The 21,762-nt window shown below is 36.3% G+C and overlaps 2 protein-coding genes and 1 long non-coding RNA gene across 6 annotated transcripts; 2 read left to right on the top strand and 1 right to left on the bottom strand.

Annotated features, from left to right (window-relative positions):
• Positions 1–2,249, bottom strand: LOC103404631 (transcription factor TCP13). 4 transcript variants are annotated; one of them, XM_008343555.4, is made up of 2 exons: positions 1,941–2,249; positions 1–1,556 (listed from the first exon to the last, which is right to left on the bottom strand). In XM_008343555.4, the coding sequence occupies exon 2, from the start codon at positions 1,410–1,412 to the stop codon at positions 270–272; it is 1,143 nt and encodes a 380-aa protein (XP_008341777.3). In that variant the 5' UTR covers positions 1,413–1,556; positions 1,941–2,249; the 3' UTR covers positions 1–269. The 4 variants fall into 4 exon arrangements, with proteins under 4 accessions (XP_008341777.3, XP_008341780.3, XP_008341779.3 ...); XM_008343558.4 differs by having other exon boundaries at positions 1–1,559; positions 1,941–2,206; XM_008343557.4 differs by having other exon boundaries at positions 1,921–2,204.
• Positions 2,250–17,229: 14,980 nt separating this feature from the next.
• On the top strand, positions 17,230–18,071 carry LOC139193820 (uncharacterized). The gene is made up of 2 exons (XR_011578318.1): positions 17,230–17,688; positions 17,824–18,071. It is a non-coding gene; the product is annotated as an uncharacterized lncRNA (long non-coding RNA).
• Positions 18,072–18,772: 701 nt separating this feature from the next.
• Positions 18,773–20,427, top strand: LOC103442431 (phenolic glucoside malonyltransferase 2-like). Its single transcript, XM_008381216.4, has one exon. It carries the CDS (start codon positions 18,833–18,835, stop codon positions 20,192–20,194), a length of 1,362 nt encoding a protein of 453 aa, XP_008379438.3. The 5' UTR covers positions 18,773–18,832; the 3' UTR covers positions 20,195–20,427.
• The last annotated feature ends 1,335 nt before the right edge of the window (positions 20,428–21,762 follow it).

Raw genomic sequence — 21,762 nt, 5'->3', positions numbered from 1 at the left:
TTTATGCTCGAAAACTCTTTCTTTTTACTTTAATTTAAATGCAAATGTCGCATAATATAAACCAAAATTAAGTAGGAAATCAAATCATATGTGGTATCTTTAATCTGAAATGGACATTAAGTAAACCGACTAAACCCGGTAAAGTACGATGTGTGTTTGTACCTTTGTCTGCACTAAACCTAGCTCCCATTTACAAAAGACGACCAATCTGAGACATAAAGCAAGCTTAGGCTTTCATGAGTCTTTGAATTAAAAGCATCAGCTACGCATCATCGAGACGGAGGCTCCTGATTTTTATTTGGGTGATGACCACTGCCATTGTTGTCTGAAGAATGCACAAGCTTAGTCACCATACTCAAATGGGGTGCTCTCAGAGTTTGGCTACTAGGGTATAGAGCTGGTGTAGAAAGAAAATTGGGCAATAGGTTTTGTGAAGTACTAGTACTACTACTAGAGTTTAGCATTTGCAAGTGGTTGAATTGTCTTGGATCCAGCTCTCCTGTAGCCGCTGTGTTATGCGAAGGAAAATAAGATTGTGTCGTTGATAAAGACAATGTGGATGGCAACGAGAGAACATTAAGGAAATTGTGGAGATCTGTAGTTTGGGATTGGAATCCATGGCTTCCTAATTGAGATAGTGGAAAATTTGAAGTCTGATGAGAATGATCCCAATTATGATAAGCATAAGGCATATTCGTAGAACTATTCAGAAGACCTGGAAAGAATGGAGGGTTGGTATTACTTCTCAAGAACGTGTTTGATGAATTACCATCAACATTATTGCCTGCTTGTTCTTGATCATCTGATATTCCAAGATTATCTTTCTGATTTCCCTCGTCCTCATTTCTTGTGGCTCTTACAATTTCTTTCGACTTTGCTCGCCAAAGAGCATCCGAATCAGTAGGCCAAAAATTTGATCTATCTATTCCACTGCTAGGGCCTTCTCCACTATGATTATGAGATAACTGAGCATGAGCATTGGTTTGGTCACCATGAGATGAAGTGAGCCCTAATGATGGATGATTTAGACCAAAACTCCCAGGTGATGGCATTGGCAGCGGAGGAAGTTCATCGATTTCATGCTTTGCGGCATCAAGCAACCAATCGACAACCTTGCTAGGCTGGTTAAGACCAAGCCTTTCTTGAAGATCATACAATTGGATTGCAGTAGGTACCGATAGCCTCACCCGCCGATCTCGAAGTCCTCTTATGGTGCAAACCTTGCTATGCCTGTCCTTCCCTCCAAAAGCTCGGGACACACGCACAATCCTTGGGTCCTTCAACCTTAGCCATGGAGTTGATGGACGAGATAAATTAGGGTTTGATGAAACTTTATTGGCTTCGTCATCACGACTTGAACTGCCAGCTCCTGCTTCTTGCAAATCTGCTTCAGTAATGGGACTCTTAATCATCTTATGCTGTTATGAACCCTCTCGTCATTGGTTCATCATTTCAGCTCAACACCCAGATTTCTATTCTATTTGCGATGACAAACTTCACGAATTAATCATGATATGCTTCTCTTCTTCATGTGCTTTTTTTTTTTTTATCATGATCTGCTACACCAACAATCATGAAAGAAATGAATTATAAAGAAAATAAATCAACAAAAAAAAGTGTTTGCTGCTAAGCTAATATCTATGACATGTCTGTATGATGATCCACAAAATAAAAAACCTAATATATATACAGCTTTCATGAATTGTTTCATGAACAAAATTCAAAAGAATCTCAAAATTCACAAGCTATTGAAATATTTATTCTAGGAATCCGAAGTTCACTTGTCTCGCATACATATGTTAATCGAATCAAAGTAAAGCAACAAATATAAAGCTAGGTATATGATGCTAATTATTTAATAATTATGAAGTACTCTAGGGTTACCCAACCAGCATATGGTGATGATTTTGAACTACTTACTTGAAATTGACCCAACTTACATTAAAGTGAACATTTTCTGCTTCTTGTTTTGCAGATAGATTTTGGTGCTTGATGATATACAGCACTACACAGAAAGGTATATATGGTTTTGAATTTCTCAGCTAAATTGACTTTGTGAGTTTGGTAGAGAACTACTAAAACCAACCAAGCAGCCGCCTGTACTTTTGAAGATTAAATGATTCTGCAAGTATGTGGAGAAGATGAGAATAAACTTGTTCAAGAAGAAGAAGTAGAGAGCAAGTTGAAAGGAAAAGGAGGGCGCCGGAATTCCACCGACCATGCCACAAGGAAAGATAAAGCAGTGGTACATACCCTGCCACGTGGCACTCTCACCATCAACTTAGTCGATATGTCATCATTTTTCTCATCACGCATACATAAGGTTAAACAATCGTCGTCACAATAACAATTAGTTTAGGAGGGCTAATAATCTTAAAATCTCCAGCTAGCTGCTAAAATCACATTAGATATGACACGTCTTGTGAGCAACATATGATTATATACATGAAATACAAAATTAGGAAATTTCAATTGGGGACCATATGGATGTTGCACATTCGAAAGTGGTGAGTGTTGCTTTATCGACAATTAACAAATTAAAGGTTTTAGATATATCCCTTTCACATGCACGCCTAAAGTACCAAGGAAGATGAACATGTTCATGTGGACAAAGCCTTATAGTAAGCTGAAGTTTTCCTCCCACGTCCAAATACTCAAGATGTGTGGTCCAATTTTAACAATGACTCGATCACATATATATGTTAGGTTGTGTGAGTACACTTCAAAAATAAATGATTCCAATTAATCAATCATTGGAATTGACATATTCATATGCAGCCTAACTATATATATAACTATTTATCCCTTTTCTCTCTAATTGCATCACACACTTAAACTATCCCCGCTTTGTTTTTATGCCCATCTTTTCATGTATTTTTCTTTTTTCTTATTTTTCTATATGGTCTCCAATTGAACCATGAGGAATAAAGTTTATGTTCTCGATCGTTTGTCTAGGTGGAATTTTTTTCCAACTCAATAAATATCGAGGTTTCTTGAAAAAAAAAGCGTACACATTTGAACTATAAGGGAGGACAAGGAGAAGAAAATAGATGGACAAGTGACTCAGTGTATAATATGTAAAGGAAAATCAAGCAACGCCTTAGAACATCATGTGAAAAACAAAGACGACAAAATTCAAGAAAATATCAATGAAATTAAAATCCTTTTTACCTAACAATAGAATTTGAGGGCAAAATACTCATATGTTACGGAATATATGTGAGTTAGGACCTCATCATTTTTTATATTGAAGGGACGTATTATGTGTCAAATTAAAGTTCGAACCCAAATCTAAAAATAATTTTTGCCGTTAATGAACTACGATTATCAAGCTGTTCCTCAATCATTAGCCAACTGTTCTACATACAAGCAGATTTCATATATATGAAGATCAATTTTTTATTAGAAATATATATATATATATATATATATATATATATATATATATCCACTTGGCTTTACCATGGGGTACAAAAATTTGTGGTCTATAACTCTAAGCATTAGCATGTGTATGATAGGTACTTCGAACAATGAGAAGCTGCCTAAGATGTGAGGGACCAATACATGCGTTTTCTTTTAAAAGATCCACTGAGTAGTGAGTACGAATAGGACCACACAACTTTTTCTTGCAGAGAGATGTGCACGAAGTAATTGAAGACTTGATGACATAGCAGCTGACACCCTACCCAGCCATAACGAAATTTGCATTGCTCTTTTCAACAAAACCAAGTTATTAAATCATTGAAAGTAATGATCTTCTCGATGATCTATAGACACGTATGCAAGGTTCTTTCTCAATTGTTTCTTTTTAGTCCTTAAATGTCAAATATTAGTGCTTTAACTCAGAACGATTAGGTATATTTCCTATTTGAAGACGTAATCGTGATCTTAGAACTCCAAAACCCGAGTTGCACCATTATGGCGTTGGCTAATTTTATTTTCCCAGAACTTAAAAAACCCTAGTTAATTATCCCAGAAGTTAAGTGAGAACACTAACAAGAAACTTCACAACCCTAGTTTTTCCCCCTAAGCTTAAAAAACCCTAATTACTTTGGAAGTCTCAGCGGAAGAGTTTTCTGTTGGGATTCAACTAGAGCTGCACTGCATACATAGTTATTTTGCATATTCACAGATCGAATAACACTGCAGCCTGTGTATGTGTTTGAGAGAGGAGAAAATTAAACAGAGGGAGGCCCTTCACTGCTTCTTCTGCAGGGGAAGAAAGAGACAGGACAGAAAGACTTTTAGGGTTTTCATCTCTGTGTGCAAAGAGCTCAAAAACAAGCAGTACTGGCGGGCATCTCAAGATCGGGCACAGTATGTACAGAGCTATATGTTTACAAACTGACAATGAAGGGCGTTTGCCCCAATAAATGGTCCCTGGATTCCAGACACAAGTTTTCTTTCACCTCTTGAGTCATCACGCTCAACCTTCTGAATCTACTTCGACCAAAAAAAAAACAAACCTTCTGAATCTACCTGCAATATATTACTCGTTCCACTTTTCAGTTTTTCCCAACCAGCATGTCTTTTGAGTTTTGCCCGTCTCGCCTTTTTTTCCCAACTAGAAGAAAAGATTGATAAGTAATTAAGTATTCTACCACTATTTGAAGGGAAAAGTTCATTTTTTTTTCTAGATACTGAATCATTCTATTTTTTAAGGGCAATGCTAAACACTAAACTTGCCACCAGCATATATACTAATCTGGACTTATTAAATCCTTCTAGAAAGAAAAAAAAAACAGTTTAAACCTAATTAAAAAAGCTGCAGAAAAAACCATCGCCATCGCCCACCTTCACACGTTGCTGCCCTATATCGCAGACAACTGATCTCAATTATATGAGTATGGCATTTTTGGGCTATATCAATTCTAATAGAGTCTATATTATAAAAGGAAGAGAATAACTTTTAGCCAGACACGAAGCCCAGTAAAACTATTGAAATTTTATATAATCTTCTTATATTGGTACCAACCATGGCTATGTCGAAATAAAATTGCTCCTTATTTAAGACCATGGCTAAACTTTTATATAACAATTTTGAATTATTAGTCGATGCACTTGAAGTATGTTTCTGTGAATCGAAATTTATAGGCTAAATAGCCAAAATGGTCCTTGAGATTTGCATAACTCATCACTTTGGTCTCTAACATTTCAAATCGATAAAAGTAGTCCCTGAGATTGTCCATCATCCATCATTTTGGTCATTCCGTTACAAACTCTGTTAAGTGTCCCGGAGCTCTTGGCCGGAAGTTTGGACAATTTTCAAAGCTTCGTAACTCAATTGTTTCTTAACCAAATTCGACCCATAATATATCAAAATGAAGATAGTAAAGTGTAGAATACGATTATACATATTTGAAAGCCCAATGGCTGCCGGAGATAGCCGGAAAATAGCCTCAAAGTTGACTGGTCCGAAGAAAAACTGGAAAACTCGCCGGAAACTGGGTAAACTTTAAACGTTCATAACTTCTTCAATACTCAACGAAATCAAGTGATTCAAAAACGAAAATCATACTTCTCGACGGGACGAAAAGAATGGTACCTTTTTTGACAGCTAACTCGCTGTGTTTTGGCCAGAAAACGGCTCGAAAGTGGCTGTCTTAGTCTCGAGTTAGCCACTTTTGAGCCATTTTCCGGCCAAACCACTGTGAGTTAGCTATCGAAAAATGTACCATTCTCTTCGTCTCGTCGAGAAGTATGATTTTCGTTTTGAGTCACTTGATTTCATTGAGTATTGAAGAAGTTATGAACGTTTAAAGTTTACCCAGTTTCCGGCGAGTTTTCCAGTTTTCCCTTTGACCAGTCAACTCTGAGGCTATTTTCGGACCATCTCCGGCCGCCATTGGACTTCCAAATAGGTATAATCTTATTCTACACTTTCCTATCTTCATTTTGATATATTATGGGTCGAATTTGGTTAAGAAACGATTGAGTTACGAAGCTTTAAAAATTGCCCAAACTTCCGGCCAAGAGCTCCGAAACACTTAACGGAGTTTTTAACGGAATGACCAAAATGATGGATGGTAGACAATCTCAGGAACCACTTTTATCGATTTGAAATGTTAGGGACCAAAGTGATGAGTTATGCAAATCTCAGAGACCATTTTGGCTATTTAGCCAAATTTATATAAAGAGAAGATTTGTTTACATCCGGTTGTGAGTACTAGAAATATATAAGATCGAAACTCATTATCAAGTGGTGCGACGACACGACATTGAGACGGTGAGGTCGCAAGACTTGATTGTTTAGGTAGGTTAGTGTTATCTTCAGGCTTGAGTGCATATATAAATTTGGTGTCCCTAACATATTATTTTTAATTACACAAATGCGACAATGTAGGCTAAAACTATCACACAGATTCCAAGTGAAATATGAAGAAGTTAATTAAGTTATAATATGTCAATGAAAGTTAGTTATAAGAGAAAATGAGAAAGAAAAACGAGGGCAGAGTTTGAATTAATTACAGAAATCTTACTAATATTTAGCTTTTTAAAGTATACATTATAATTCCTACCATCAAAACGTTCATTGTGTTAGGGACATTCTAACAATATTGTTACTGGGACATTTTTACCTTTGTAGAGAATAAGAGTATCCCCTTTAATTTAGTAATCTTATTGCAGACCAATCTTAAATGTCACTGTGCAGAGATAGCTTAGTTTCAATCAACGTATTAGTTTTACATATAGTACAGGATCAAGTAATAATGTTCTCTAGAGACGATGACCGATATGATGAGCAGTGCTATTAAAAAAACAAAAACAAAAAACTCGTTAATTTAGTCGATACAAAACTATATAATAGCAACAAATTTTATTAGCTCTAATTGGCAAGGAATTTAGGTTGAGAGGTTGAGGGCCTCTATTGAATGAGACGTCTAACACCGAGTCTATTTACTTGATTGGCTATCTAAGGTACAGAGATCTTTACTTGCTTGCCAACGCTGATTGGACAGAAAGCCATTCCTTTACTACCGAAAAAAACTACCCAGGTCTACAAGAACAATTAAATGGCTCACCTTTTGGAAGGTCTCATTTGTAATGGGCCGTTGCTGAATGGCTTGATCACTCCAGCACTCTAGGGTTTCGAGTACCTCTGTCTGTCTGGCCAGTATACTCAACACCAAATGGCAATAGACAATTATGAATGTTGGTATATTTATTTAGTACTCATTAGTTTCAGAAGCAATAAATTGGATGCGAGAAGTATATCAAACATGCCCTAATTTCTAGGGTAAAATTCAATAGATCATATGTTCAATTTCTTTTCTGGTGCTATACGGGTACATGCCGGTATGTGTTGGAGAGATCAAATCAGAATTTTCTAGGTCAACTGTTTCAGGAAAAAAACACTACGTTTTAAAATAAAAATTAGGAGACCATTAGAAACAAAGTTGAGATAGCTAGTTATTCCATCAACCATTATAAATACGAATTTCATAAATAACAATAAATTGATGGAATTTAATTAAAGTTAATTAAAATATGTGAATCAATTGGTAACATGAAAATTAACCTCAACTTCTTATAAACACATGAAATGTATGTGCGATTCACACTTTAAACATGTTTCTCACGTTTGGATCATTTAAGTATAACACTTAAACAACACATTTTGAATGACGTGCAAAACGTGAGTTAATATTAAAATCAACACATGAGTTAACTTACTCGATACTATTAAGAAAATTAAAGTTCTACACTACTATTTTCTTTATATATTAAATTTCTTTATATTTTGTGTAGTGTAAGTAAGAAGATATTCGCAATTCATAAAATTGGTTGATAAATCTCAAATTTGCCTTATTTTATAGAGTATTACTTAAATTTGATGTCAGTGGAATTCACAAGTTCTACTAATGCATGTGACTGACATTATCATGTTTGAATTTAATAACAGTAAGTTGCAAGACTTATAGTCCCAAAAAATAAAAAATGACCCACCAAACCATATGGTCGGCTTTAAAAAGGAATTAAGGACATTATTGACATCAATTATAAACTGTTAACTTGTTTTACATTCTCCATTACCAACATGCAAGATCTAAAAGTGGTTGAAGTTTGCAAAGTAGCTCCGCAACCATGCTCACCGAACTCATTACCCACCCCTGATTCACTTCCTCTAACCTTGCTTGACTTGCTATGGCTCAGATAGGAATAATATTGTGCGAAATGCAAGTTATGCATTAAGTGTCTAAAGGATCTTGAGCCTTTTCATTTGTTGCTAATTGATTTTATTTGGGTACTCACACTTTGTTGGGCGCTTTAAACTTTTTTTTTTCTTGATAAAAACATCAAATTGAAGTGTTTTCTCAATACTCACATGTCACTTTTTCTAGTAGATGCAATTCTGAAACTAAAATAGTAAAATACTCTTCTTCTTCTTCATTTTTTTTTTTTAAATTTTTGAAAAGAAACGAGAAACTAAAACTAAACTAAAATACTCTTGCTTCCTAGATATACAACATTGTTTGTAATCCTATTTATTATTATGAAATGAAATTCATTCAGATGATAAAAAAAAAAAATAGAAATATGAACATTGTTTCAGTTGTGCAACATACAACTTTGTCTGATTTTATCCATGTTTTCTTTAAAAAAATAAATAAATTATGTCATCATGACTACTCAAATAAAGTTATTGGATATACATGTGCCACATAAAGCAATTGACAGGTCAGCATTAGCTTCAGATATAAGCTACCTTTGAGATATTGTATAAATAGGCTTTCCTTCTCTTTTCATTAGTTAAGTCAGTCATATTGTAAACAGAATATTCAGAGAAATACATTTGAGCTCTTTTTTCTTCTTCTACAAGATTACTAGGGTTTGTTCATCTCATAGCTTCTTCAATTCATACAAGATTGTTAAGATGGTATCATGAGCATATATGCTTATGCGATTGATTCTAGATGGGTTTTTTTCCGCTGCTCTGTTTAGTGAGATTTTCTTGATTCTCTCTTTCGATTTTATATTTCTGTTGTGGTGAAAATTTGGGATTTTTTTTTTCCAGATTTCAATTGTTTGTTTACAATCTTGGATTCATCTATGTTAAAGGCTGATGCCTAGATGAACCATTACATATCTTATTTTTTAGTTGAAGATCTAATTGCTTTCTTGAAGGTCAATGCCAATTAATCTCATAGTGGTTGATGAATTAAGGTCAATAACCAATTGTTCATCACGATCGTAGATTCTTATTGTTAATTTACTCAAGCAAGTTGACTGACTGGGTTAAACTTGAAATTTTTTGGGAATGTTGACTATTAAGTTGAATGATGACAATTTCATCAAGCGGAATTTTCAATTTTGCTCTGTTCTTCGTGGCTATGATTTGTTTGACCATTTTACTAGTGAATCTCCTTGTCCTCCCAAGTTTGTTCTGAATTGGGGGTTACCACTGAAATTAGTACTGCATATAAAGCATGGATTAAAACTGATATGGCTCTTTTGAATTTTCTTATTGCCACTTTGAGTGATGATGCCATGGAATATATTGTTGGTTGTAAAACTACTCGTGAAACTCATTGCAGCTGGTGAAAAGATCACACATATAATGATTTGGTTATTACTGCATTAACTGGTTCTGTTGAGTTTGATATGATCAGAACTGTGGTATTAGCCACATAAACACTTATTTCATTGAAAGAATTCAAGGCTTAACTCTTAGGGGCTGAAAAGACTATAGAAGCTAGGATGCATTCTCTTGTTCAAAGCATGGCAGCTATGTATGTTAATGGTTCAATTTCATCTTCTTCTGGTGGTAATTCTACATATCAGTCAGTTTCACATGCATTTAGTCCTTCCACTAGTTCTACATCTTTTGTGCCATTTCCACCCAACTTTGGCTTTGGTCTTGTTGTTCCTGATTCTTTTAATTCAGGTGGTTCAACTTCTCAGTCTTATCATCAGTTTCCTCCTAATAATGCTAATGGTTTTAGTGGGCCTAGAAATCATTTTGGTAATACTTCAAATAGATAGAATGTAGTTCCTTAATGTCAGATTTGTGAAAGGAAGCAGCATACAACAGTGACTTGTCTGTACAGAAATAAAACTACTCAGGTTGTGCAAGAATGTCATATTTATGGCAAGATGGGCCATATTGCCATTGATTGTCGACACATGGGTAACTATGCTTACTAATGGGCTCCTCATCCTCCTTCACTCAGTGCTAACTATGCATTTCAAGATTATTCTTCTCAATTTCAGTATCCTGTTACACCATCTCCAGTTCAGCTTTCTGACACTTCTGGCTATCAAGGGTTTCTTTCACTACTCTGCAAGTTCCTCTAGGTTTTCAAGCCCATGTAACTCAAGGGGGCTATTATAGCCATACAAGAAATTATTTTTTAATGAACAGTGTCAGACCATATTTATATACCATCTCTAACCAAAGAGGGCTATTAGCCATCTCAATAATTTATTATTTTAAGTTTATTCTTTAATTTTATTGGTTAATTGAATTAAACTATCATATTAAAATAAGGTTTCTAGACATATTTTGAGTGTCACTTGTCGCTAAATGAATAAGCTTCGGATTTCTTATCCTTTTGGTTGAAGATATGGCAATTCGAAAAATATGGAAACATTTTAATTTAGATTATTGGAAGAGGTAAGGGAGGGGTGTTAATGAAAAGGATGTGAGAAATGATGTAGAAATGGCTTATGTATTTATAAGAGAAAAAAAATCAGAAGTTTTAATTTTTTTTATTAAAATTTTGGCCTAAAAAAAAAAAAGAGGGCCTTCAAAGGGCTACCCATATGGCTAAGAATATCTAGCATGATGGCTAAAGGGCTAAAGCTTGGCTTGTGGGTCCTTTTTTTTTTTGGCCCAACCCTCTATTGGAGTTGAGTTTTGGAGCATTTTGGGCTAGATTTTAGCTTATAGCCCTATAGCCATCTCCTAGTCCCCATAGCTTCCCCCCTGTTGTGGTTGTCACCCCTCTCTATCTCTTCCCAAAAACCTCAACGATTTCTTCATATGATAAATTGTCAATTATAAATAACCTTTAATTTAGACCACTAATCAGAGACCTGAATTGGACATAACCATTTCATGAAATGGGCCCATCCCCATTAAATGGAAAGGCAGTTGCATTGCTATGAAGGATTTTCTGGCCAACCTCTGCAACTGCAAGCACATCAGCACCCGTTTCTTCTCCACTGGATTTAAATCCACTAATGGCAAGATGAATAAGACCACGGAGTACTGCTCCCTTAGATACTTTGACGGTCATGAGACTCACATGGTTTAGATCGCCACCAGACGATTCATTTTTTTAGCGTTTACTCTAGGGTACACCAAAGGAGTCGTTGTCGGCATGGCTCTCAAGGCCTGTCTACCTGCATACAAGGTTTGATGAAGCCCCGACTGCTACGACCCCCACATCCTCGTCGTTGTCGCTGACAGCTACGACTAGGGACGAAGTAAAAAATCTATATGGATGGAGGCGTCCTCAAACAACAAAGTCATAAATTAAGAAGAACAAGAATTTACTAAACAAAACACATATATTAATCCATAAGGTTTTCATACAACATATATATTATAATATCTCTCGACACATTTTCATTTAAAAAAAAATGTTGTATGACAACTTCATTACCAATATCATCCAACATCTTTCTATAAAAATAATCATGTTATCATTCATCTATTAATCTCCATTCGATTTCATAGTCGATTCTTCATAAATTTCATATCCAAAAATGCCGTATCAAGTGGGATTGCTATATGCATTGCATTTTTTCAAACAAAACAAAAAAAAAAGATAAGTGAAGGCCTCCGCTCCCTTTGGCCCCAATATGGCTCCGTCCATTGCTGCGATGTAGGCGGCGTTGTTGTCCCTGCACAACTATTTTTCATTTTTTTTAATTTATGTTGTAAAAGTAAAATAAATATTAATCCAACTGTGTATAAGATGTACATATGGTAGATTTCGAGTGAAAGTATCAAAGTTGATGTGGTGATACTGTATCACTCCATAATTTCTTAAAATTATGCTACCGGAGATCAGTTAATATTTAATACCTTCAGCCTGGAAAAGACGAAAGCCATAAATGGTCACTTTAATAATTCATACTTACTTCTTAGACCAACTCCAACCCTTTAAATGTGACGTGTGGCTTGAGCTATCTGTACTGATGTGTACGATAAATAAACAGTTGAAACCCTACCTAACTTTACAACTGGAATTTTCCTCTTCTTTGTTTTTTAGGAAAACTAATGAAAATGGCTTGAAAACTTTAAGTTTTAATGATTTACCAGAATTGACTTTTTAGTGTAAAAATATGGTTTTTCGTTAAAATGAACAATACCGGGAGCTTTTCGTTAAAGTTCCCTTGTTTTTTCCGTCCAGCTTCTTTTTGTAACCCTTGTTGCAAGTACACACAAACTACAAAGAGAATTGAAGGATGTAGGTACATGTCCTAATGAGCTTATCATTCTTCTTATCAGGCCCCGATCCCGATATACGTCCAGGATCGACACGTGACTTCACCAAATACCCATATCTCTAACATACCCCGCCTCCGGGAAAAGGCAAAACATAACTTAAGATCCAACTGCGTAATAATTCTTCATAGTCTTTATGGCTGCATCTAACATCTTCGTTAGACTGCCTACGTACCCTAAATAGGGATCAAGCCATTCGTAGTTCATTATTCACTACCCATCTACATTTACCACAGTATGTTCAAGTCGAAAGATATAACATTCCTCAATCAATTATTAGAACTTGACAAGTATGGAAGTACTAGATTCAGGGCTACATAACAATCCAATATGACAATCAACATTTCCACTTCATCCATCATATAAATCACTATGCTTTCAACATGAAACCTTATTCCACAACATGTAACATATCCAAGAACCAACAAAGCACAATATTATTCTCAAGCCACATTGAGCAACGACACTAATCATAATAATAACAATCATATCCCACACCATTCCACAATCATTCTAATTAATCAATCCTAAAAAAATCAAAGATGCAAGATATCAATAGTTACCATGTTATTTAATCAATAAGGTCCCATATCAATTCACAAATTTTAATAAAGGAACCCTACATAATTTCCCACCTAGATTCCAAGTATTAACATGATAAGTTTAATTGATACATAATGTCTAATGTGAGCAATTCATATTCACTCGATTCTAGGGTCGGACTACCTTTATGGAAATGAGCAAGAGTAGGGATTTTGGACCACTCAACGGAATCCAACAAAAAATACCAAGTGACCTCTTGTAATCTCTTAAGGCCTGACATTTGTACAATCAGTGCCTACACCATAGGAATGGTACATTGGCATCAAGAACTCGGATAGGTTGCGAAGCTTGTGTGAGTGACAATAATACAACATATGTGATAATAAATAAAAACAGACCATCGATCACGGTTTATAGACTATAAAATCATATTTTTATGAATTCATAGTTAAGTCGCTGAAAACTCCGAATGAGTCACCCAGACATCCAACGATTTTTCTAATTCAAACCACAAGATTCTCAAATCCATAGTTCATCAATACACTAAAAACTAGGGTTAGAGGGATGCCAGTTCGGCCGAAGTCTACATAAGTAACCAAACAGGAAGTGGCCCCCCAAAGCGGATTAACCAAGTAGAGCCATCACGAAAAAATTACCAAGTAGGCAGTGACCCCCTCAATGCAAATTAACCAAGCAGAGTCACTCTCACATGTATTAGGAAGTGATCACCCAATGTGGATTAACTAAGCATGATCACTCATAAGCATACATGGCCATAAGGATCGTCCAACGCGGATTAACCAAGCGCGATCCATACATATTATGGTCCCTTAAAGCGGATTAACCAAGCAGGACCACTAGTCACCCCCCAATGCGGATTAATCAAGCAGAGTCAAGATAATCAAGTAGGTAGTGATCCCCTAATGCGGATTAACCAAGCAGAGTCACACCTACAGAATTGTTAGGCAGTGATCACCCAACGCGGATTAACCAAGCATGATCACCCCTAAGTATAAATAGCCATAAGGATCGCCCAACGCGGATTAACCAAGCGCAATCCACATATAGTATGGTCCCCCAATGCGGATTAACCAAGCAGGATCATCCATGTACCACTGCTACATGGTGTAGGAAATTCAACACACAACCTACCCACAATTCAACCCCTATGGGTTACAACGTAGTCACTACACCATTAACTTCTCATGGCCACCAACTAATACATCACACAATCATATAAATTCTACATAATACTTCTAATAGGATTCTAAGATCACATAGTCATAGCATTTATCATACTTATCATTCACATTGCTAAAAAGAGATAATTAAACACACATATATCACAACCATCAACAGTACACTAGCCAAATCATGTTTCATAAACATAGGTCTATGGCTAAATATATAAAAATCACATTTAATGAAAATAGATCGATGGCCAATCATAAAAGAATCACATTTTAACAGAAAACACATTTATAAAACCATGTCATATCCACAGAGGATACTAATATAAAGAATCGGGTAATCACCATATCACATATATTAAAGTAACTCACCGAGATAAGCCGCAAAGCCTCACGGAGCCTCTAATAATACTAATTTTAACTTTATAAAAGGTTCGAGACATGCGTCAAGCGAGAAGGACACGCCACCACAATGAGCCCATCAAGTTCCATGAAATCTCAACCACACTCTACGATAGCTGACACACTAGAAGAACTTGGACTAGTTGACTAAAGAGCCAATCGTCGATCAAGGTCGATAGTACCGTTCACAACCCTAGAAATCTAAACTGGAAGATCCGCCTATCATATTTTTGATCTGTCACTTCCCAAAATACACATTACACTTCTAGAACCACATACTAAAATTTCATTATGATCCAACGGACGGATCTCCGTCAATTGCCAAATCAAGAGGCGTTCAACAATTAATTTTACTAACTTAGAAATCCAATTCGGAAAGATCCGTATATCGGATTCCGGATCCGTTAGTTCTAGCTATCCTCAAATATTATGTTCCATAACTCATTAAAGTTTGGTGATAATCCACCGGTCGAATCGTCGATTCAAATTTTGATCAAGTCATGTATCATAATGAAACTAAGTTCAAACAATCAAACCACTTCATACGGATTTCAATTATGAATTCAATGCATCTAATTGGACTTAGAAAGACATCGTCAACCCACTGACCACGCGCTGCCGCTCAAACCGCCGCAGGTGACGGTTGGCCGCCTCGACTCGCCAGAAAATTCAACTATTTCTAAAAATTACCAAATTTTGCAGAAATGAAGATTTCAATGATTAGAGCAAGTTTCATACCTATGACCAAGGCCAATTTGGGCGGGAAAGTCACCAATTCCACTCAAACCCGCCGGAAACCCTAGAATGGGTGAGCTTCGATTCTCCTTCCTCGGTGTTTCGCCGCCCCTATAGATGATTGGGCTTTGTTCCAGGGCTCATGGGGAGTCTAAGGGTGGTGGAAGTCGACAAAATTTCATTCAAAATTGGCGAATTATCACCAAGCACCTTATGGTGCTGTCGTCATCGTACATCCCAAAACGGGCCTAATCCCGTCGAATATTTGATGATCAATGAAGGAGAAGAAGCGGGATGGTGTTTTCAGGTGATGATGGGGTATGGATCGCCGGAAAACCGACGAAAAATGGTCGGAAAATCACGCAGGTTTGATGGGGAATGCGGGTCAACCCGTTTTCCCCCTTTCTTCCTCTCTTCTTTCCCCTCCTTGCTCCCCTTTCTGATTGGGTTGCTCCCCTTCTTTCTTTCCAGCACTCTCTCCTTGCTGCCACTTGGCAACATCTAAACATTTATTTATTTATTTCTCAACAACTAAAACATCTCTAATTTCTTCGTTATAACTCCATTTCACGAACGGTTTTCGCCTACGCGTTCGTGAGATTGAGCTCTATTCAAAAATATAAATTATGCCCTCGAAAGGTCTACGGAATTTAAATAATTAATTTCGAAACTTCAACCCTCATAACTAGTTTAATTAAAACCTCAATTCAAATAAATTATTATAAATTCCTGAAAAATAATATAAAATCTCAATAATACAAATACGTAGATTACTACAGTGAAATCCAGGAATGGGATTTCACACTTCTCGCCATTAATGCTATTGTTGTCGGTAGTTGGCCGTTCTTCCTCTTCATTACTCTTATGACCCGTTTATGTAACCGGAATCAAAACAAGAAGAATTGAATTGAGGAGGAATTGAATTGATGAGGAATTGAAATGAGGAGGAATTAGAATCAGATTCATGTTGAAGTTGTTTACTTAAATATTCTGGAATTGGAATAAAAATAGTACTAAATTCGTATAAGTTGTTTACTAATTCACCTGAATCGAAATGAAAATCAGTGTGATTACTATAATGCCCTTCTTAAAAAAAATTTAAATTTGTATACAAATTTATTAGAAAATCTCTGCAAATCTCATCATTCCCTGCTTCCCTTAGAAGTACCAGTGCTCTTCACTAGAGCCACGATTCTGGAGACCCGTGGTATCAATAATGCCCTTATTCAAACCCGGTTGAATAGAACACTCCTCTCTCCCTGCAATTTTTCGTATCTTTTAACCCTGCCCTCACCTCCATCTTCCCCACTCACCCTACCCCATAGCCACCACCTCTTCTCCCTGCAAAGTATTTAATAATTTTTTGGGTTTTTAAGTGGTTGCTTCCCGGCTACTGTGGGTTTCGGTTTGGTTTGAATTGTTTATTTTCAGGGGTCTGGGTGATTGATTTTTTTTTTCGGTTTCAAGATATGTGGATAAGGTTCTTGAGTTGGTGGGTTAGGTAGTCAAGGTCGCACAAGGGTAAGTTGATAGGTTGGGTAGAGAAGGTCCCATGGGGAGGTGGAACTGGAAGGTGAGGTGTGCCATTTGCCGCATGAAGGGAGAGTGCACAAGGAGCGGTGGAGAGCAGTGAGTTGAGTGGTAGACTTGAAATTATAAAAAATAAGCATACATCATAATAGGCAGGACAAATGCATTTCCATTACCTCACTCTTCCGGAACTCAAATACCACATCCATATAGGAAGTTCAATCCCTCTAATATGGGGAGTTGGACTCCTTCTTTCGTGTGGGCCCAACCATACTTTTGTTTCCTCCAAAATTAGTAAACGGGTCAATACTCCTTAATCGAAATTTAACTCATTGTTACACTAAACACCCTATTAGTGAGTAGGTGGGGTTGGTCCTCAACATTTAATGCCCCCTGGATTCCAGATCCGGAGGTATTCAAAGCTTTCTCTACCCATTTGTCTTTTAGGTGGTTAAGATGCCGCCTACCCCCCATCGATTCAGTCAAATCACGGAATTCAGATATAGAAGGGCTATCCTGCAATTAATTGGGGGTGGGAAGGATGCAGGGGGTATGGTGAAAACTTAATTGAGTCGGTATGTTGCAGGGGGTGCAGTGACAGTGAAATTGGGTAGTTGGGTTGGTTTGAAAGCAGACGGCAAACCTTACGGACTCCCACGGAGGAGAGAAAGACATTCACAGCGGAGGACTCTCACGGAGAATAGAATTACCTTGCTTCTCTATTTGCTAAAGGGCTCGAAGGCCTTTGAAATATTAATTATTATTGATTATAAAGCAATTGGGACATGAGAATGAAAACCTAGATTTCCTTTTCTCTCAGCAATATATTCGGTATTATCTTCTTCCATATTAATTTTACGAGCAAATTATATTTTATACCCTTAGGTTTAGATGTAATTGTAACTTCTTACAATGTCTTTAACCATTGATTCCATTGCCCTCGGATTTCTGGAATGTATTTTCTAGGATTTAAAAGCCTCAGAGAGAGAAGAGAAGAGACGATGTGGAGTAGCTCAAATGGGTTATTTCTGTTGATCATTATCTTTCTGTGTTGGGCTATGGTTGCAGAGAAAACAAACATGCACTGAGACTGCATTGAGCCGATGGATGGGTTGGGGACTGGGTTCTTGCTAAGACGAAGATCTTGTGTAAGGTTTTCTTAATTATTTGGGGTTTTTCTTATAGATAAAATAATTAAATGAATTAACCACGGCACAAATTTGAAATTTAAATCAGAAAAATATGAGTTTAGCGGTTGTCATATTATCATTTAACCGTTAATTTAGTAAATTAACTAGCTGTGATATGAAACTGAACAAAATAATAAGTAAATATATAAGGTTAAAATATTTTTAAAATGTTACGTAAGATTGTAATTGCATTAAAACACGAGGAGATAAAACATAAGTTATCCTAATTTTATCTTTGCAAAGTTGCAATTGTAAACTTCTTTTTTTTATTCAATTAAACAAAAAAGAAAATGAAACAAGAACTTGTTTCATTTTAAAAATCTAAGGGGTGTATTCAATTAGGGTTTTCAAAGATTTTAATTTTTTTAATAAATCTAGAAGTATTCGATTAGAATTTTAAATAATTTTTTAAAATTCAAGATTTATTCAATTAGAATTTTAAAATAATTTATTAAAATCATAAAAGCTCATTCGAAGGAATGGATACAAATTATACGTTGGAAAAAAAACAATTTAGAGAACAGTATGTGATCAAAACGCAAAGATGAAATATGAACGTGTTGTTTCAGTTGTGCCACATACAACACTGTCCTATTTACACCATGTGTACTTTTAACAAAATAACAGTATATCATGACACCCCAAGAAGTTAGCTGGGACTTGTGGTAGACAATGTTTCAACTATTTATTGATTATAAAACATTTTTTATTAATAAAAATAAAAATAGGTTTTTTTATTATATATTAGACGATCCATCAAAATTTACATCCATCCCCCAACAGCAATGGCAGACCCAAATAACTCAGTCAAAATAGTTGAAATTTGCAGAGTTGCTCCACAACATGCAGATCAAGAGTTCTCTCTTCCTCTAACTTTCTTCGACATAATTTGGTTAAAGTTTCCACCCATCCAACGCCTTTACTTCTACGAAATATTGTCTTCCTCAAAAAACACATTCTTCTTCGATTCTATACTTCCAAAGCTCAAAACATCGTTATCTCTTACCCTCCACCACTTTCCACCTTTAGCAGGAAACATCACTTGGCCCCAAGACTCCCCTAAACCAATCCTCAGTTACCTCCGAGGGGACGCCGTTTCGGTCACTGTAGCTGAGTCCGATGCTGATTTCCACCACCTAGTTTCAAGCAACAGCTTTAACATTGAAGCCAAAGAATACCATCCTCTCGTGCCCCGATTGGAAGTTTGTCACGAAAAAGCCGCAGCACTTGCGTTGCAAATCACTCTCTTCCCAAACAACGGCTTTTCTATTGGAACATCCGTGCACCATGCTGCCCTAGACGGCAAGATGTCAACCATGTTTGTGAAATCATGGGCTTACATATGTAAACACGAATCCGATTTGGTACCAGACCAGCTCAAACCATTTTACGACCGAAGGGTCATCCCTGACCCGACCAGGATCGACTTAATTTATTCGAACCACTTTCTAAATATGGATTTGGAGGGACCCAACAATCGTAGCTTGATGCCTTTCCAATTTAAAGCACCACAACCAGACTCGGTTCGAGGGTGCTTCCAGTTCACACCAACCAAAATTGAAGCAATAAGGCAGTTGGTGAAAGAGAAGAAACAACAACATCAATCGGTTCATTTGTCCACGTTTTGCGTCGCAACTGCGTATGCATGGATTTGCTTAGTCAAGGCAGAGGAATTCAAATCTGAAAAAATACGATTGATTTTTAGTGTGGATTGTAGGTCTCGATTGGACCCACAAATATCTGAAAACTATTTTGGAAACTGCATAGCCCCACGCATAGCAGTTGCAGAAAGCGAAGGCATACTTGGAGAAGACGGGCTGGTTATGGCTGTAAATGCAATCAGTGAAGCCCTAGAAGGTTTAAATAATCGACTTCTGAATGGGGCGGAGGCTTGGATGGAAATTATGCAACCACAAGCCGATAAACTTTTTTCTGTTGCTGGTTCACACCGGTTTAGGATTTATGATACTGATTTTGGATGGGGAAGGCCAAGGAAGAGCGAAGTCGTTACGATTGATAGGACCGGGGCTATCTCTTTCTCAGATAGCAAAGATGGCGATGGTAGTATCGAGATTGGGGTTGTTTTGAAAAAACAATGTATGGAGGTTTTTGCTTCTTTATTTGCTAAAGGAATCGAAGACCTTTGAAGCCATGTTTTTTAAACTATCCCGTCGGATATCGGATAATACCCTCAGCCTGGAAAAGACGAAAGCCGCAGATTGTCTTTAATAAACGTGATCATTCATACTATGACACATCATTTACTTTATAAAATTTTTCTACAATTTTAGTCTTTCTAGCATTATCCTTTTAGAAGCATATCACATAATGCGAATGTAATGCAATTAATGTTTAATAAATTGTTTGTTTCCATCTCCAATATATCAAATATTTTTAAAAATTACATTTTACTAAAGTGGCAGAAAGTAATTATATTTATACATTTTCATGCCGATCTGATCTTCTTTGATTCATTTCTCCATAACAACTAATTATTTAATTCAATAATGTTATCACTCTAAACGCACCCCTCCAAACACACCCCTCATATGTGGGGTCATTTAAGCTTAAGACATAAACAACGCATGTTGAATGACGTAAAAAAACATAAGTTCATATTAAAATCAACACGTGAGTGAGCTTACACAATACTATTTGGAAAATTGAAATTCTACACTACAATTCTTCTTTATATATTAAATTTCTTTATATTTTGTGTAGTGTAAATAAGAAGATATTTGCACTTCATAAAAAATGATCATTTTTGCTGACCACTCTTAACTATAGAATATGCTCACCACCCAACTTATAACTTGATATGTGTCTCACTAACTAACTAAAGTTAACTTTTTAATTTATTTATTTATTTTAATTTTGAAACATATTTAAAATTTAGGGTAAATCTCTGTTTACTACCATCATATTTTGTGGTTTTCAACATTTAGTACATCAAGTTTGTTTCGTCCCAGAGTCATACCTAAGGTGTAAATTTTGGGACAGTCTTATACATCCGTTAGTCAAACTATTAAGTCTTCTTTTAACTGTGATATGGCACCAACGTGGACAATGATTTGGCGTCACGTGGGTCCACGTGGATATATACATTTTTTTTAGAGAAGGGGTTTCAGTAAAAAAAAAAAAAAAATTCAAAATTCAAAATTCGCGACCCCTCAACTCCCCCAGAAAATCGCGACCCCCCATCTTTGTCTGAAACCCTACCAACGGGCCGCCACTCGACCTCACCGTTGCTCCACCTCGCACAATGTCGTACATTGTGCACACGTTTTTGGGAAAGATTGTTGTGAAGCCATCACTGGTGATGAGGTGGGATAAAATGAGGATTGAAGTGGGTGAAACACCACTTTATTGTAAGTAACCTACCTTTTTCAAAGTGTAGATAATATGGGGTTTAGGTTTTTCGATTTTTCAATTTTGAATTTTAGGGATTAGGGATATGTGAGTTCCAATCCCTTTTTTTTCTTTCTATGGTTTCTGGAATTGTGTTTTGTAATGGGTTGTGCATGTGGTTTTGTCTTCAATCGTGGTCCACATGGTTTTGTTTTCACCTTTTTTCTATGGTTTCAGGAAAAAAGGTGGAACAGTATTCATGGTCTCCATAGTTTTGTTTTCACCTTTTTTCCTCATGGTCATACTAGTGTTTTCACCTTTTTCCCCATGTGCCTCTAGGATTTTATGTTGTTTCACCTTTCTCATT

Source organism: Malus domestica, chromosome 17, assembly GCF_042453785.1.
Source record: "Malus domestica chromosome 17, GDT2T_hap1".
Taxonomy (NCBI): domain Eukaryota; kingdom Viridiplantae; phylum Streptophyta; class Magnoliopsida; order Rosales; family Rosaceae; genus Malus; species Malus domestica.
The sequence above is the reverse complement of the archived record's forward strand: the minus strand, read 5'-3'. Positions and strand labels throughout refer to the sequence as shown.

What these genes read in the sequence shown, in the direction of transcription:
- LOC103442431 (XM_008381216.4), top strand. Translation starts at nt 18,833, where the DNA reads ATGGCAGACCCAAATAACTCAGTCAAAATAGTTGAAATTTGCAGAGTT.
- LOC103404631 (XM_008343555.4), bottom strand. Translation starts at nt 1,412, where the DNA reads ATGATTAAGAGTCCCATTACTGAAGCAGATTTGCAAGAAGCAGGAGCT.